The following is an 18698-nucleotide window of genomic DNA, read 5'->3' on the forward strand; positions in this document are numbered from 1 at the left end:
TGTGGTGAGAAGTTGCACCGCTGTAGATTCCCTTTTGTTAATCACGAAAGGTGGCCGATCTCGTGATAGAGTTCACAGTGATGGACCCGATATTTCAGATGAAAAACAAATCACAGGGCCTGCAGAAGAAGTGACTGTTGATCGTTTGCAGCTCAAGTCTGTGTCTATTTTCATAGCGCATCACCATGACAATATGCACTTAAGTACAGGCGGAAATTGCATGAGAAGTATTCAGAAGAAAAAAACCCTTTATTAATTCGAGCATGAATTAATTCCTTTGCTCAGGATCCTATTATCTCCTTATCTCTTATCCACAATGACTACTCGCCTGCGGTCAGGCAGGGACGATATCAGGAATCGACAACTTGACCTAAGGGACCTGTCCTTGGGCAAGCAACTCGACGACAGGAGGGAATCATCGTGCGTCCGTCGGTCGCGTGGCGCGGTGCGTCCGCTGCCGGGGTTGTCGGTCTGGGCGAACCGGGCAGGCTGAAGGAAGCAGTCGCGCCGGATGACCCAGGGTCTGGGTTGAAGCTCGGCCGCTGACCGCGCTGGAAATGAGCCAGCATAATGTTTGTCTCGGTCTCGGCACTGCCCCTGCTCCCATCTGTCGTTTCGGGCTGCGCGTGCGTGCCGAGGCTCGTTATCCCTCGATGCGCAAACACCACCTGCTGGCACAAATATCCCGTCGTCTGTCATTTTGGGATTCGCAGAACATGACGAGGGAGCAGATATGGCCACCACGTATGCCGTCAACACTGCCACAGTGAATGTGTGCTTGTACAGTAGTATTCTAATGCCAAGACAGCCACCATTATAGTTTGATGTGGCCCACTGCTGTGCTTAGTATGATATGTTTAAAATGGGGGTTTGTCTGTAGGGATGTTGAACATCTTGCGTACCGTACGTAGCCAACCGTGCTAATGGCAGGTGCCGGGGAAGGACACCATTCTAAACACGAAACGCAGTTTTAAAGAAGTGAGTTTTCCATTTAAATTGTAAAAGTGCATAGCTCCAGTGGCTTCCTAATAAATAGGAAAGCCACGGGACACAGCGTCTTCCTGATAATTCGGAACACAGAAACAGTTGGAGGAAGAGTTTAAAGAGGAGGCAGCAAAATAGCGATGACCGATCGACCGGCGGCACCGGGGTCGGCGAAAGTCCCTTCGGCGTCACGAGTGAGATTGTGGCGCTCGAGGCAGGGATGGTCCCGCACGAGCAATCCCACGGCCACCTCTCTAGGCGTGCGTGCGTGTGGAGGCCACTCTGTGGGATTACCTCCGCCGCGATCGCTATCAATGCGATAACCAAGCTCAATCATGAACACAGTTTGTTTACGCGAAACGTCTGTGACTGAAAACAGTTTTTTGATTTGTATTTAAGTTGGATTTGTTTATCGTTTCGTCCTGTTTTGCGGTGAGTGTTTTTTTGCCGTGGGATTCGTGTAAATATGTGTTGTTTTATCTCTGGTTTGCACATTCCCACCCCGCAATGTCCCGTAGCTGCCACCACTGCGGCGCACGGCTTTGTTCTGTTCGCTGCAGAGCCGCACCTCTAGCGCACGTGTGACTTTAAAGATTACATCCCCCCCCCCCAGCCACACACTCACACACAGAGCGCGTCAACCAGAACCACACAATGGATCACGTCGCGGAGAGCTTTCGCGTGGCTCACAAACTGAAAGCTGGGCCAGTCCTGGACTCGCCCACTCCCTAGAAGCGGACCACTGCCTCTCCTCTTTGGGCTGTGGTCGTCCTCGTAACAGAGGCTGCTGCCCTCAGTGGAGCTTTACCGGTTGGAATAGCAAAGCCCGAGTCTGAAAGCCAGATGAAGTGGCCGGTCTTCCACGATACCTCGTAGTAGTTTGCATTCCCATGCAGACGACCTACGACGGTGACGATTTCCATGATCCATAAAATTGGGTTTTTTTTGGGGTTAAATATAAATGCGTTGTTAAACCTTGTAAATGTTGTGGATTTGCTCTCCAACACACCCGCGCGCTATACTAGCAACGAATTGGTATGTTTTGCTTAGGTGACAACCCTTACTAATTGGCTGTGTCGGATGGTGGCATGTTTAACGACACATTTATATTTACGCGATCTAACCCCCCCAATAAAACCCCTATATTATAGATGATATTGGTCGCAAAAGCCTACTACGTGTTAAACCGATTTCCATGATGTCTGTCCGCAGGGGCCGGCCGACGGGTCGAGCGGCAAGTCGAGGTGCCGGTGTACATGGTGGCCAACAGCGGAGAGCGCGTGGAGTTGCCGTGCAGGCTGGGCCGGGGCACGCCGCACGGCTGGCGGAGGAACCACGTACAACTGTCTCCTTCCTCGGCCGACGGCATCACGGTGCGACGCGCCGTGCCCTCCTGCCTCTCCGCTCACCGAATTATGAAATTGACACCAAAACGACTCGAAGCCCCGTACCGTATTATACTGTATAAATCTTGACTTAAAGCTTTCGTGACTGCATGAATTCATATTCTTTGGGTCTTTCGGTAAAGCTACGTCGAATATTTTTTTAAAATACTTTTTATCAAAGAATACTGTAAAATCATTCCTAATGTGGTATATATAGAGAGGACTTACCGTAACGCTGTAGGAATCCCGAATATTTTAATTATTGCTACCTTTAGGAAAGTGTTTAGACAGTCTCCAAAGTGTAAACATGAAACGTTGGGCCAACGATACAGTGGCATGCCAATGTTGAACCAAAGTTGCATGTTTACTGGCAAGGTACTTTTATGAGACGCCCAGAGGCATATGGCTGCAGCGAACATTGATGACTGTACTGCACTGATGAGTCCTAATGAGGGTGAAACCGACCTACAGCTGCGTCTTTGTTTCCCTGCTGACTGTTGTTGGCACGGCCACATTTTCTCAACTCTTTGAGTCAGTGGTCCAAACGGCGTGGCGACACGTTCAGTTCTTTTGAACTGGTTGCCTTGGCAATGCTGAGTGCTTTTTTCACTTGCCACGTGGCACACCTGTGCTCGTTGTTCTTAAGCCAAATCAGAGTTCCTAAAATAGTGTAACCTCCAGTCGACTGTTAAACTAAACCGTGGTTCATAGTTGCTGGGAACTCGCGCGTGGAGATTTGGGCCAGGATGCCGCATCACAACAGAGCAGTGACAAAACCACTGTTAAAACGCAGAAGCGAACAAATCATCAAGTTGCAAGGAAATTATCTCTCGCATTAAAACTCGCCATGCGAAACTTGCAAGTGCGCGCATATTTTTATCTTCGCATTTTACTTTTGCCGACCCAATACGTGCGTGTTTGCTGGTGGAACGCTGGTGCCGCTTGAGGCTCCGGGTTGTGGTGCGCGCCGTGTGGCCCCTTGTCGCGCAGGTCGTTAACGACGGCAGCCGCAGCCTCGTCTTTCCCCGCGTGAGCGTCGTGCACGCCGGTACCTACAGCTGCTGCTGCGACCGCCGCGCTCGCAACAACGCCAGCGGCGGCGGGCAGAGCGTCGCGCTCCTGGTGAGAGGTAACGACCACGCGAAACCCGCCTCCCATCGCCACGCCGACCGGCTTGGAGCGCGTTCGGCAGCGCCACGGTGACCAGATGTTAACTATCACGCCAAGTATACAGGCGGCTTTCTAATAGTATCTGCGTGAGTCTCTCTCTCTCTCTGCTTGTGTGTCTGTCTATGTGTCTCCGTGTCTGTGTTTTGTCTCTCTCTCTCTCTCAAATTTAGCAATCTTTGGAAGAACTTAATCAACCAGGTAGGGTGTTGACTGTTATGTTAGCCGACTATCTGTGTTGTATTGCATTGTATTTCTAAGTTTACTAGGTTTGTTTTCTCATTCATTCGTACCTGATGACGATTGCTTGTGTTGCAATCGAAACGTCGTATTCTATTATTATTTAATTTCCTTCCACGTGACTTTACCGAAAGAACCAAAGAGTATACAGGAGGTTTCGTGGGTTCGATCCCGAACCCGGACGCATGTGTATTTTGGAAGTTTGCATGTTCTCCCCGTGGTCGTGTGGATTTTTTTCCGGCTCTTACGGGTTTTCCCTCCACAATTTAGAAACGTGCGTTTCGAGTATCTGGCTGCCGTATATGTCCACGTGATACGCCGCTTCGTTGAGCTGTCATTTGTGGCCAGGTCGCTTCTGAAATAGAGCGACATAGCGCAGTGTGGCCTTACCTGATGAATAAAAAAAACGTTTTTAGCTTCGCGTTCGCTGTTCACTGCAGAAGTCCGCGGTTGGAATCTGACAGTCTGCCCTGCTTAATACTGCGGCACTGTGTCAATAAGGGGTTGTGCATATAAATTATCTTCCCCCGTTCCTGGCAGTGGAATACCCGCTTGCAGGCCTTGTATGGCACAGGGACAGCTGCCACTGAGGGTGCCCTTCAAATAGTTTGAGATGAGTTGTGACTTGGGATGCTTTTTTGAGTTGCTGAGGCTTTTAAGCGAGCGCCCTATACTTATAAAGCTTGTTATTATTACACAGACAACAAGACACTGGCTTCACACTCATCGGCTAGTTTAGGGCACTTGTCACCGGTCACAATATACTTTCAAGCGTTTAGTTGTGTGGGTTTCCGGTCTGACCTTTGCGGGGGTTTTGAGTTACGAAGGGGTCGGCACAGCGAGGCGCACGGGAGCCAGCGGCCTTGCGTCGCGTCGGGAGGCCTCAGCGCACCAGAAGGGAATGGTGACAAGAGAGGCTTGCCGTTGGCCGGTGATGGTGCAGCCGCGCCACCACCTCGACTGTGACCCACTTCCAGCTCCCCGTAATTTTTTTTTTATGAAAACGCGTGTGCAAGTGTCCCCCCGTGTTTTATATTCAGAGTGCGATGTGCGCGCAAAGAGGGCACAGAGACTTGTATTCAGAGTTGGCCGTGTGCCTATTTCCATTAGGGGTGGGAGTTCTCACTGTTTCTTCGTCCCACTGTATTTCTCTCCGATCGGTCGGATGGAGTCTGCGGGTTGTGTGTACCTGTCAGGCCTAAATTGGACAGTGCCGCTGGTGTGATCGCAATGCCGCCGCTCGTAGTGGCTGGTTCAGCTAAACAAATCGTGGCCTTACTAACCTATATGTTCAGTCTGGGGATTATTAAAAAAAAAAACGTATTCTTAACTCTGTGTATCTCACAGAAATGAGCGCTAAACGTAAGGTTGCCCCTTTCCCGGTTTGCCTTGGTCCGTCCGGGAATTTAAATGGGTGTTTTGGTCGAAGGGATTGATTTGTATCAAGCTGTGGTGGCACTGCGTTGAACTTTTTCAATAACACAGATTTCTTCGACCTGGGCTGACTGAGAAATGTGTCCGAACTTGGTCTCCAGCGGAAAAGGTCGCCACGCGAGATTAAAAAACAACAGAACATTTAGAATTGCATTCATTTTGGCCAAAAAGCGGTGTGGGTTGCCAGATATCGAACTGCACCAGCAGAACAGAATTGGTGACATTACGGCCACTGCCTGCGACGGGCCTCTGTGTACGGTGCGTGCTGCGTGCCCGCGTGTGCCGCGCATGATGCAGTGCCACCGGCAGTGCGCGTCGCTGTGTCGAGCCAGCTGCGAGAGCCAGGCCAGCCCGCCGTCCTGAGGTGTCACGCCGATGGGATCCCACGCCCCCGAGTCACCTGGTTCAAAAATGACGAAAAGGTCGTTCCAGATCCGTACCACCACGTCAGCCTGCAAGGTGAGCACGTCGCCGCAAGAGGTCACGCTCGGGAGTAGGGGTTTTGCCACAGCATCGATCTCTACGATGCCAACGGGCGGCAGAGCAAAACTGAATTAGTACGCGATAACAACCGTCTGTTAACAACCGGCTCGCACCGATCTGAGGGACATGTCGAACAGGTTCCTTCTGCATCATGGGACCTCCTTTGCCAGTACCAAAATATGAAAATAGGGGTTTCCCCTTTTTTTCTGGAAACAAAACCTATTATCATATTTTTGTACTGGCAAAGGAGGTCCCGTGATGTAGATGCTCACCCCGAGCTCTCATTACTCTGTTAATGCATTGTCTTTGGGATGTACACCTTTTGACGTCCTCTGGTCTAACACGGTTTGAGACGAGGCTCAAAAGAAAGATGTCTCTGGTGTGGACAAATCAGTTTCAAGGACAATGCATATATTTTCAGAGTATGTTTTATGTTTTTTTTTTGCATTCTGACCACAAGCATTGTTGTTAATGCAGATATGATTCCTTGTAAAAGGTTTCAGTTTGGTGTTTTAACATCTTAACACCTGATTTGTTGCCAGAAAAAAGGGGGAAAACCTATTATCATATTTTGGTACTGCCAAAGGAGGTCCCATGATGTAGATGCTCACCTCGTGATGGAATCCCACGTTCCTATGGCGGGGCCGAGTCTCCCCCCAGGATGAATCACTGTTGACGTACCCACAAAGTGGTACGTACGTATTGACACCAGTGGGATGATGCACTGAGGTCTGTGCTCCACCATGTCACAGATTGCACTTGGTCAGCTCATCACACAAACACAAAAGGTTTGTGTGCTGTTTCTGAAAATTGCAAGATAACCAAAAAAAATCGTTATTTTTATAATAATCACAAAAAAAACTAATTTACGTCAAACTGTTGATGGTGCTTACAGATTAGGCTTTCCTCAAGAGCATTGATTACATTAAGGAAACCACGTTGAAGCTTTTACCCTCACTGCCAGCGTGGTCCGAGTAAACATGGAATGGTGGCCCAACGTTCCATGCCAACGTCGGCCCAACGTTCCACGGGCAGGAGCAGCCCACGCACAATGCGAGAAGATCCCGACCATGGCATCCAAGCAGCGTGCAGCAGATCACCGTTGACCAGTGGATTAACGCATCCGTCGCATGCGCACCGCCCATCGCCCGAGCGTGTTTACTTTAGCGATGCTTTGCTATCGCAGCACGTGAATGCTCTTTGCCTCCCGCTTATAAATATGTAGATGCGCAAGCAGGGATTAGATGACCTTCGCAGGCTGCTAAGCGCCCGTGGCCACAGCCCCTGCATCAAGAATGTACGGCTCAGGGGCTATGAGAGAGACGGTGCCGGGGTCCCGAGTGAGGTTTGCGTTCCTCCGTCGCGTGGAGCCCAGCGGTCTGTGCAGAACCCCAACAGCTGGGGATGTCACGGGACCTGCTGGGACAGAGGCGTCACTGCTAATAGGATGACAGATAAGAAGAGATTTAAGTCAGAGCGACTTCGTGCTCAAATGAGCATTGAGGCATTGGTGCTCACCTCCTGTTTTTAGCCCTGCAGAGCAAGTATTGGACATTCCACATTTCTATGACGGGGGCGAGTCTATCCATAGGACAACCACATGTGACTTCCCCATGAAGTAGTCATCATTTTAAGGATCCCAGAGCAATGCCCGGTTGAGTTAGCCCCAAGCCAGGATTTGAACTTGCGACCTTCTGATTGGGAGCTACTCGCTCTACCGCCGAGACAACCAACATGATAATGCCCGCAGGTGCCTGACAACGCGAATGTTGGGATAGAACCACCGGCACGTCGCCTAACCCAAACAAAAACAACCACGGCCGTCCTCCTCGCGTGATTTTTTTTTGAAATACTTTATATTAAGTTCACTTGCTTGCTTGCTAGCGCGCTTACGACCGTGCAAATCTTTCGGTCGTTTTTTAACCCACTTTCCGTGATCCAATCGAGCTGACATTTTGCACACAGACTCGTTGTGCGTGACAATTTATATTCGTGAAAAAAAATCCCAAATTTTACACTTTTTAGGAAAAAATAAATTATATTTAATTACCAATTGCTTAATGGTGGCAGGCAATCATCTGACCCATAGGTGGCAGCCATCTCAAGCCAGAGGACGAGAAGATTCTAGCCGCCACGCATATAAAGGATTTATAGTGAAAAACTTTGTTTTTACGGGTAAATGTTTTTTTTTACCTGCGACGGCGTACACGGAGTCACCGCCAGACGAGCGGCGCTGTCGTTGCAGGCGGCGGCCAGGAGCTGCGCATCGACCACGTGCGCTACGAGGACACGGCGGCTTACACCTGCCAGGCGCACAACCCCGCCGGCACGCGGCAGCGAATCTCCTCTCTCTTCGTCAAGGACCTCCCTCTCAAGCCACGTAAGCTGCGGCGGCCGCGATCTGCGGCATCCACAGGGTGATCGCGGTCACCTGGGGGGGAGGGAGAGAAGGGGGGGGGGAGGTCGCGTCAAGGACGTCGAGAATCGCTGGGAGACTTTCTCCTGCGGGGGTGGACAAGATCCCTCAACGCACGAGAGTCGCCCGCGCCGTTGTCAGACGATACGAGTGCCAAAACAAACGAGCGGGCCTCGTTCGCTCGTTAGCTTCGGGGGCGATGGGTGGGGGGGGTTGAGAAACGCGAACCAAACACGTTCCAGCGGACATCTCGATGTCACCCAGCGTCCGTATCGCCACCGTATTCCCGCCGTTGGCACCGGTGTCGCAACATTTGTCGGCGTCGCGTGCGGCGGGAACGTCGTGACCGCGAGCTGCGTGTTTGTTGTTGTTGTTTTTGTTGTTGTTGTTGTTGCTGGCGCTGTGCAGGGCCCCCCGCGAGGAGGAACGTGCTCTACGCGTTTGGCGGGGGAGGCGGCTCCGTGTCGCTGCTGGCGCCCGACTCGTGCGACGTCCTCCGTCTCGACCTCGGAGTGGAGGGCGCCGCTCCGCACGCGGTGAGGTTCCCGGCGAGCGACGCGAGTCCCGGCGGGGGTCAACGTCGGTGGCGAGCATCTGAACCGGTTTGCCCCCTAGGCTCGCTCAGCCTTGAATGAGTAGCCGGTACAGTGGGTAAGCATCGACGGTGGGGGAGGCAAAGGCGGCCCGTTGTGGAATCGGTCACCCCACCGCCTTGATTGCTGTACCGGCCTTCAAAGGTACTCGCCAACAGCACTTGCCCCAACAGTCTGGGATCTTAATCTTTGTTCTAAGTGTGTGTGTGTGTGTGCACGGGACACACGCCTGCATCAGCAGAACAATGCCCATAACCTCGTGCGCGTCGTTTTTGTCCATCGCAAGGGTGCTCGCTCACAGCACTTGCCCCAACAGTTCGGCACAGGCTATACGGGTGACCTTTGCCTTTGCGCACTCTTGTGTTGCAGGAGCGGCTCTGCGGAGACGCCGGGAAGTGCCTCTGGGGATCTGCTGTGGTCGTTGCAAACAAGTTCATTTATGTCGCCCAACCGCTGCAGAACCGCGTGGTGGTGGTGGACGTGTTCGCGCAGAAGGCCGTGCAGGTGAGACGCTCCGTCGCGCTCACCATCGCGATGCGTATCAGGGTCACGGTGGCTAAGAGATGTTAACTACTTCGCCTGGGATGCAAGAGGTCGTGGCTTCGATCCCGACCCTGACGCCTGCTGTGTATATTTGGCGCAGATTTTTCTCCGGGTCCTCCGGTTTTCCCCTCCACGTTTAGAAACACGCGTCTAGTGTATTTGACTACTATAAATTTCCACACGATGAGCCCCATCGTTGAGTTATCGTTTGTGGCGAGGTTGGTTTAGAAAAAGAGCTATACAGCTCAGTGGGCCCTTACCTGATGACGGACGCTTGTGTTGTGCCCGAAACGTCGTGATTTATTTTATTTCATACCTACGTGACTTTACCGAAAGAACCAAAGAGTAGAACAAAAATAGTTAAAGTTTAGTGCGTCGTCGCGACGCCGAGCGTTGTTATTGCAGCGCATCGACAAACAAACCACAGCGGTGCATGACTCCGCCTGGGGATCGGCACTCGGTCTCTGCGGCTGAGCTCCATCCCCCCCCCCCGGCCGTGCCGCACCCGGGAGTCGCGCGCATTGCCCGCGACCTAAGGACGTCGACGACCTCTGCTCCTCCGCACCGGTCCGGCGAAAGTCGAGCCCGAGGCGGGCCTTGCGAACTCGCGGGCGAGAGGTTGACGCGGTCCGCGCGCTCCGCAATTGCAGGTCATCCCTACGGTGCCGTCCCCCGGGCATCTGGTGTACGAGGCGGCGAGGGATCGCGTCTGGGTCCTGAGCGCCGCTCGCAATCGATCGGCGGGTCAATCTCTGCAGGTGAGGAGATGACGGCAGCCGTTGCCGGCAGCTGGAGGTCGCGGCGCTCGCTTGGAGGTCACGGCGCTCGCTTGGAGGCTGCGAGCGAGCGAGGGCCCTCCGAAGCAGGGGTAGCGGTGCGGCAGTGGGGCCCCAGGGGTCGTTAGGTCCACTGGGAGCTGCTGCTCCCACCTGGCACGGGTTGACAATTCCACTTACACGTCACGTGTGGTGTTTTGTGTCCACAGCGTATTCAATGCGAATCAGCCACGAGCTGTCAGGGTCAGTGTGAGGGAGGGACAACAACGGGCAACAGATTTGAATGCTCGTCCCGTTCCGTCCGATGAGAACGTCCCACATTTTCTCCCGTCTCGGGTGAACGTGAGACAAAATAGCAGACACCATACGGTACACGAGGAGTACAGCACACAAAAGACACAACTTTGGTTAAGTTTGTTTAACCAGGTGAGAATCCAAGAGACCAGGTTAGTCTAATTTGCAAAAGTTACCCGAGTCGCCTAGTTGAAAACTAAGGACTAAACTTAAAAAAAACGTATCAGGTAAGGCTCACTGAGCTATATAGCTCTCTTTTCCAATAATGGCTCAACGACGTGGCTTATCACGAGAACATTTATAGCAGCCAAATACTCTTGACAAAAGCAACAACATAAAAACAACAATGAAGCAAACAGAAATCAGAGCAATGACAACCAAATGTATTAAAACAAGCATCTGAAGAGACAAATTGTGGTGCATGACAAGTCAAGACGAGAGTGGGAGAAGCGGCAGCTCACAGAGCAGCCACGTCACTGCAAACCAAGTGAGACAAAGAAGGCAGCAGGTAATTCCAGGCCCACGTGCAGTGAGAACATAAAAAAAACGAATCTGAATAAATCTTCTCACTGCACCTTCAGTAGCCTCGGCAAGAGCGCATCTCCTTGCCTGCCTTCCTGCTCTGCTCTGCACTGCACCTTGTTACATTCTTAATGCAATCTCCGCCGTAGTTATCTCGTAAAATGGTGAAAGCGTCAACCATCTCGCGTGTTCCCGAAGGCACCCCGTTGGAAATGAACTGCGGCAAATGATTGCTGATAACTTTGACAGAACAGGCTGCGATGTGAGACCACAAAGATAAAGGTGAGAGACAGCGAGAGAGAGAGAGAGAGAAAAGTAATCTACAACAAGTTCCACGAACGAAAAGGTAACCCATTTGTTGGAGGGAGAGAAATTGGAAAACACAACAGGGTTGTTGATTGTCGATGGAGTGGGGTGGGGGGTCAAGGCGGTGACATGAGAGAGAGAGAGCAGCAGAGAGAGAGAGAGAGAGCAGCAGAGAGAGAGAGGGCGGCATGGAGCGCTTTTGGAAGACCGCATTTTGATCTCGAGCGATGGGGCCGAAACAAGAACGTCCCTGGACCGGTGGACGTTACCTGCTGTGACATACGGATCCGAAATGCTGACCCCCCCCCCTCACCCCCCCACCGATGAAGACGATTTAATAAGAGCTGAAGAGTACACAACAAAAAACAAGAACCGCTATTCGCCACAAAGTGGCGGTGACGTCACCACGGCGCTTGTGCCAGGCTATGTGCACGTTAAAGCCACGTGAAGTGTCGAACACCCGCAGGCAGGATGTCACCGGACAGACCCAGCAGGTGCCATGTTGACTGATTGAGATGACTGCACCACCTGTGCCCCCTACTGCGCCAAGAGTACACACACACACAAAGATCCCCGTATAGCCTTAACATACTGTTGGGGCAAGTGCTGTTAGCGAGCACCTATGAAAGCCAGAACAGCACACGCAGGGGTGGGTGGCCAGCTCCACACCCAGCCGCTTTTGTCTCCCTAGTGGTGATGTTTTTACGCACCGCACCAGTTACTCATTTGAGGCTGAGTCGATCTAGGGGAGGCCCAGGACCAGTTCAGATAATCTTCACCGATGTTGGCCGTGAGTGGGAATCGAACTCGGGTCGCCAGGTTCATAGCGCAGCGCGCGAACTGCTACACTACCGCACCCACACACACACACATTGAGAGTGGCATGCTGGAAATTAAACGGAGCGACTTGAAGGAGGAAATCCACGGATCAGAGGTCAAATGCAAATTGGAGAAGCCCGCGGTTGACTGTTTAAAAAAAATAAGTCGGAGCGGGAAGGCGTGATGATGGCCGACGGATGAGATGCTTGATGGGACGGCGGCCGTTCCGTCAAAAACGAGCCTCACATGACAGCTGATGTGTTACTTCCCAGCCTGTCAACAATCCTGGGAATAAAAAAAAATCGTTAGCAACTCGGTTGAATCGTGCACATAAATACTCTTCACTCCTCAACTACATTCGCTCGCTTAAGTTGTTCCCTGGTTCGAGACTCTCGCCGCGAGCCGCTAGTTCTTCGTCTCAATGCGAATCGGCCTCGGGGAGAACCCAGGACCGGTTCAGACCGTCGTCACCGGCGTTTGGCCGTGAGCGGGAATCGAACTCCGGTCACCGGGTTCGTAGCGCGGAGCGCGCGCACGCACGCGGCGAGGGTGTGCAGGGGCGGTGTGTGGGCAGCGGCGCAGACAGCAGCCTCTCTCTCTCTCTCAGTGATCGATTCACTTCATAAGCCCAGCCACACATTTCACGCTGGATGTATCCCTCTTGAAATGTCAGCGGTGCCCTTTTTCTTCTTATTTATTTGTTGTGTATATTGACTCCGCGGCGTGTCGGTCATTGGGGTTGTGCGGCCGTACTTTTTCAGCACCGGTGACGATTATGTGAAGCGGTCCTGGGCCTCCTCTGGGTCGACTCAGCCTCAAATGAGTACCTGGTGCGATGTGTAAACATCCGTCAAAAGGGAAACAAAGGCAGCCGGGCGTGATGCTGACCACCCACCCCCTCGTGTGCCGTCCCTGCCTTCATAGGTGCTAGCTAACAGCACTTGCCCCTACAGTCTGTTAAGGCTACAGGCGGGATCTTTGTCTTTGTGACGGTACTTCATCGCACAGGCCAATGTGGGTTGGTAAAGGGAGGCTTGAGACCAGTGCAGGTTTCACCCCCCCCCCCCCCTCCCTGAGTTTACTGTGGCCAGGCTCACGGTTCAGTGCGCTAATCGCTGTGTATTCATTCACTTTGCAGTCCTTCTGAACGACACGGTGTTCAATATAAAAATCTGATTTTAATTTTATTTTCAACACAGTTGCTGAGCACGGGCCCATTGGTCCAAAACGTCAAACGTCCCGCAAAAAAAAAAACATCGTCAAAGTTCTAATAGATACGCGTTTACGCATTTGTGGAAACTGAGCAAGGTTATGATAGCAGCTTGGGGAGAAGAGACGACAGGAGTTAGGAATTCCCTCGGGAAGAAGCAGCAGAAGGAAAGAGAGGGCGAGGTGACCTGCAAAGTGTGGCGGTGGACCGCACGCACATCGTGCGACGCTCGCGACAGACAAAGCTCTCGCCAGCGCAGCTAGGCGTGAGCCCGCGGCGCTGTGTCGGCAGGTCATCCACGAGGCCTCCAGCGGTGGCAGCGGCCACGGCCGTCGCAGCGAGACGCTGCCGGGCACCGCCTGCTCGTCCCTGCGCGACCTCCACATCCCCTCGTCCCCCCTCCTCCCCGCGGCACGGTGAGCCCCCACCTCCAACCCCCCCACCTCCAACCTCCACCTCCAACCCCCCCTCCAACCCAACCCCCCCACCTCCAACCCCCACCTCCAACCCCCCCACCTCCAATCTCCACCTCCAACCCAACCCCCCCACCTCCAACCCCCACCTCCAACCCCCCCCACCTCCAACCTCCACCTCCAACCCCCCCTCCAACCCAACCCCCCCACCTCCAACCCCCACCTCCAACCCCCCCACCTCCAATCTCCACCTCCAACCCAACCCCCCCACCTCCAACCCCCACCTCCAACCCCCCCACCTCCAATCTCCACCTCCAACCCCCCCTCCAACCCAATCCCCCCATCTCCAACCCCCACCTCCAACCCCCACCTCCAACCCCCCACTCCAACCCCCCCTCCAACCCCCACCTCCAACCCACACCTCCAACCCCCCCCAACCCCCCCCTCCAACCCCCACCTCCAACCCCCACCTCCAATCCCCTCCAACCCCCACCTCCAACCCCCCACTCCAACCCCCACCTCCAACCCCCCTCCAAACCCCCCTCCAACCCCCCACTCCAACCCCCCCTCCAACCCCCACCTCCAACCCCCACCTCCAACCCCCCCTCCAACCCCCCACTCCAACCCCCCCCCAACCCCCACCTCCAACCCCCCCCTCCAACCCCCACCTCCAACCCCCCACTCCAACCCCCCCTCCAACCCCCACCTCCAACCCCCACCTCCAACCCCCACTCCAACCCCACCTCCAACCCCCCCCCAACCCCCACCTCCAACCCCCCCCCAACCCCTCCCCTCCAACCCCCTCCCCTCCAACCCCCCCCAACCCCCACCTCCAACCCCCCCCAACCCCCACCTCCAACCCCCCCCAACCCCACCTCCAACCCCCACCTCCAACCCCCCTCCAACCCCCACCTCCAACCCCCCCCAACCCCACCTCCAACCCCCCCCCAACCCCTCCCCTCCAACCCCCTCCCCTCCAACCCCCCCCAACCCCCACCTCCAACCCCCCCCAACCCCCACCTCCAACCCCCCCCAACCCCACCTCCAACCCCCACCTCCAACCCCCCTCCAACCCCCACCTCCAACCCCCCCCAACCCCCACCTCCAACCCCCCCCAACCGCCACCTCCAACCCCCCTCCAAACCCCCCTCCAACCCCCACCTCCAACCCCCCTCCAACCCCCACCTCCAACCCCCCCCAACCCCACCTCCAACCCCCCCCCAACCCCCACCTCCAACCCCCCCCAACCCCCACCTCCAACCCCCCCCAACCCCCACCTCCAACCCCCCCCAACCGCCACCTCCAACCCCCCTCCAACCCCCACCTCCAACCCCCCTCCAACCCCCACCTCCAACCCCCCTCCAACCCCCACCTCCAACCCCCCCCCAACCCCCACCTCCAACCCCCCCCAACCCCCACCTCCAACCCCCCCCAACCGCCACCTCCAACCCCCCTCCAAACCCCCCTCCAACCCCCACCTCCAACCCCCCTCCAACCCCCACCTCCAACCCCCCCCAACCCCACCTCCAACCCCCACCTCCAACCCCCTCCCCTCCAACCCCCCCTCCAACTCCGCCCTCCCCCTCCCTGACCCCGGACTGACCACTGCGCCCTGCCCGCCTCTGGGTGCCGAGCAGGGCAGGGTCAATACCACGCCGCCATCAACATCCACGGGGAAATTAAACCGGGGGGCCCTTCCCTCGAATGGGCCCCGGCACTCTCACTCGCAGGCAGCGAGCAAATAAACGCGGCGATTCTAATAAACGACACCATCGCCTCCATTTCCACTTCCCTGTCCGTAGAGAAGTTTACCAAATGGGAGGAGGGGTGTGAGTGGTGTGTGGGCGAGATGCAGCAGAGCGTGGCATGGACATGCTCATGGGCACCAGAAATCACTCTCCCAGACTCTCGTATTTGGCTACAGTATTGTGTGGATACATCCGACTCGGCGCCTCTCTGTGTGTAGTTTGCATGTTGTTTCTGTGTGGAGTTATTGTACGTTTCTCTGTGTGCGCAGTGTATATGTTTCTGTGTGTCTGTGTGGAGTTTGTATGTTCTCTCTGTGTGGAGTTTGTATGTTCTCTCTGTATGTAGTTTGTATGTTCTCTCTATCCCTGTTCTGCATGGGTTGTCTGCTGGGTCCTCGGTTTCCTCCCATGGCCGACACACCCCCACACACATCCCAATGCTGACAGAAGTCCTGCAAATTACTCGTCTAGCATCACACACGGAGAGCAGCAGCAGCAGCATTGCCCCCTGCTGCGAAAACTTGGCAAGACTCCCTCCCCACCCCCCTGAAAGAAAGTCTTGAGGCTTCGTGACGCCTTCCTGGCTTAAGAAGCGTAACAATAATAATAATCATCATCATGTGTTTGTGTTGTTAATAAATCCAGCCCTACAGGTAACATGTTGGACATGCCTCTGTTAAACCGACATAAACCGACATCACACGAGGTGCGGTAACATCAAACAAAACAAAGCGTCAACGATAACAATCTTGATTCGGAGCTTTCGTGACTGCAGGAATCCATACTCTTTGGTTCTTTCGGTAAAGTCACGGAGGTATAAAATAAAATAAATCACGACGTTTCGGGCGCAACACAAGCGTCCGTCAAAGCTTTCCCACCTGATGACGGACGCTTGTGTTGCGCCCGAAACGTCGTGATTTATTTTATACCTACGTGACTTTACCGAAAGAACCAAAGAGTAACGATCACATTCATTGGGAGGTGTACATTTAATTAACTGTCGAGTGTGTTGTCATTTGACGAGGCTGATTGGTATTAGCACGGATATTGTACAGACCCTAACTACCGGACATCTGGTGAAACGACTGGACATCTTTGAAAAAAGACCCTCATAGCTAATCGGATTCCTCCAGTACAGAACAATATTCAGTTTGATAATTGGTTTTTTACCCTTATATCTGGCAACTAAACTGACACCTTTTTACAAGGAGTCATGTTTGCATAGACCGCAATACCTGCAGTCATAATACAAACAAAAGACATAACTCTGATAATATGCACTGTCCTTGAAGTTGATTGGTCCACACCCGAGACAGCTTTCCTTAGAGCCTAGCCAGATAGATGAGGTTCCCATAGAATATTCAGTTTCTGAGTCCAAACCGCTGAGCAGCATCAACCTGCGTGCGGCCCTTCGCGGACGCGGTGTCGCGGTCTGGGTGAACGTCTGCAGGTTCGGGCTCCTCGCCTGCTCCCGACGTCCGCTCATCTACAAGGTGGACCTGCTGCGCCTGCGGCTGGCGCGGCGCGTGAGCCTCGCGCCCTGGGGCTGCGTGCCACGCGCCGTCGCCTTCTCGCCGCGCGGCGGGCGCTACGTGGTGGCGTGCGCCGGGCGCCGTGCTGGCGGTCACCGGCGTCGTGGTGGCGGCGCAGCGTTCGCGCAGCTCGTGTTGGACGCCGTCACGGACGCGGTGTTGGGGCGCAACGGCGGCGCCGCCGGAACGCCCCACGTCTCTCCCGACGGGCGCCACGTCGTCAGCGTGGCGAGCGAGCGTTCGTCGCAGCCGTCGCCGCGGGCTCGTCGCTCCGTGAGCCTCGAAGCGAACTCCGCAAAGAACCGGAGCGGTGGCGGTGGTGCGTCTCGGCCGGCGCCGTGCGATCCGGACGGTGCGGGTGACTTCGTGCGTAGCCGCCCACTGCACGCTTCTTGCGCTTATCGCTCGGGAAGCATCGTGCACGTGCAGACGTTGTCCGCCGCGGGGGAAACCGTGGAGGGGTTTGTGTTGCGCACGCGGCTGGCCGTCTCTGGGGTGCTGTTCCAGCCAGCGTGGAGGTCTGGGTACGGCTACAACGTCTACGTCGGACTCAGAGATCGGCCCGACCTGCTCCTCATCGAGCCACAAACAGGGAATTGGAGTTTCATTTCAACGAGCAAATTCGTGCCAAAAAACCCAGCGCATGACCAAAGAACTGTAGGGGTCAATATAAGGGAAACCATTGACGCGGGAAAACTCCAGCAGGACCCGTTGAAGCATTTTTCTCGTTCGTTGCCAGTGCTGGAAGGGTTGAGAATTGGCCAAGGGCCCCCAGCGGCGAGGCAGACTTTGGCGGCCGAGTGGCAACTCGTGGACAGTGGCTTGTTTGGGCAGCACCTTCTCCGCTGGGGCAAGCAAACTCTCATCGTGCTGGAAGCGGAGCCGTGGAGAGTGAGCTGCTGGCTGTCCTGGAAGCATGTTCCCGACGCCGTCGTCTGGATTGCAGAAGACTAGAAGACGGCGAACAGTGAAATGAGACCTTTCTTATCGTTGGGGGTTCGTGTAGATAAATTAAAACAATAATATATGTACTGTAATATACTTGGTAATTGGTGACATGCTTTTCATCAAAGTGTAATATTTTTAACTCTTACCATGCCATCATTGTATTGTACATAGTGTGTGCTGCCACTGCATATCGACTGCACAAAGACCGTCACACCAGAGCAGCGCCTCGTGTCAGGGAATGGTCCCCGGAAGGTGATACCGCAGAACGACTTCCGAAGAACGCTTCGATCTAGCCTCTGGCACAGCAGCAGTAACACGGAGTTAAACAACAACTCAACGCATCGGACGATAACAATGTGGCCTTCCACGGGGAAAAATGTCGATGGGATAGGCAAGGATTCAAGCAATGGCCCTTATAGCACCAGAGATGCATAAAAGCAAGCACGTGATATGAACAATTGCCATTTGCCCGATGCGTCGCCTGTTATATATGTTTTTTCTTTGTAAGGCCACAATGTCGTTGAAGATTTTTATTGTCTGCGCTTGTGCACCACTGCCAACGCGGATGGGTGCTTCCCTTCACGCGCGTGAAAGGGCATGGCGATCTGAAACTCTCCACGTGAGCTTCAGTCGAGTGCATTTGCTCCATGGGACTCCAGACTCGCGCTGTCCCTGTGTAATGTACACCTGCGTTTACAAACTCAATTGGACACTGCGTCTTCCTGACTGAGCATAAGTCTGCAAGGCAGAGATAGAGAGGCCGGTGGCACGGCAGCACTTGTTGATGTGTACATATAAAGTGCGGGGTTTTATTGGGGACTAAACGCTTTGAACGATTGTGCTTGCTCTCTCTCTCTCTCTGATGGGTGTTTTCAATTCTGCTGG

At 54.2% G+C, this 18698-nt stretch overlaps 1 protein-coding gene across 1 annotated transcript in view; it reads left to right on the forward strand.

The window, feature by feature from the left end:
* The window catches only part of LOC144720769 (follistatin-related protein 4-like), a 37740-nt gene extending 19820 nt beyond the window's left edge, over positions 1-17920 (forward strand). Inside the window, exons 3-11 of the mRNA XM_078597795.1 lie at positions 2197-2357; positions 3360-3498; positions 5508-5669; positions 7939-8073; positions 8518-8645; positions 9072-9206; positions 9896-10003; positions 13464-13588; positions 16784-17920. Of these exons, the coding sequence (XP_078453921.1) occupies positions 2197-2357; positions 3360-3498; positions 5508-5669; positions 7939-8073; positions 8518-8645; positions 9072-9206; positions 9896-10003; positions 13464-13588; positions 16784-17819 (2129 nt within the window). The 3' untranslated portion in view covers positions 17820-17920. The remainder of the gene's footprint in view (positions 1-2196; positions 2358-3359; positions 3499-5507; positions 5670-7938; positions 8074-8517; positions 8646-9071; positions 9207-9895; positions 10004-13463; positions 13589-16783) is intronic.
* Positions 17921-18698: the final 778 nt, after the last annotated feature.

This window comes from Lampetra planeri, chromosome 9 (assembly GCF_965212315.1).
Source record: "Lampetra planeri chromosome 9, kcLamPlan1.2.h2, whole genome shotgun sequence".
In the NCBI taxonomy this organism is placed as follows: Eukaryota; Metazoa; Chordata; class Hyperoartia; order Petromyzontiformes; family Petromyzontidae; genus Lampetra; species Lampetra planeri.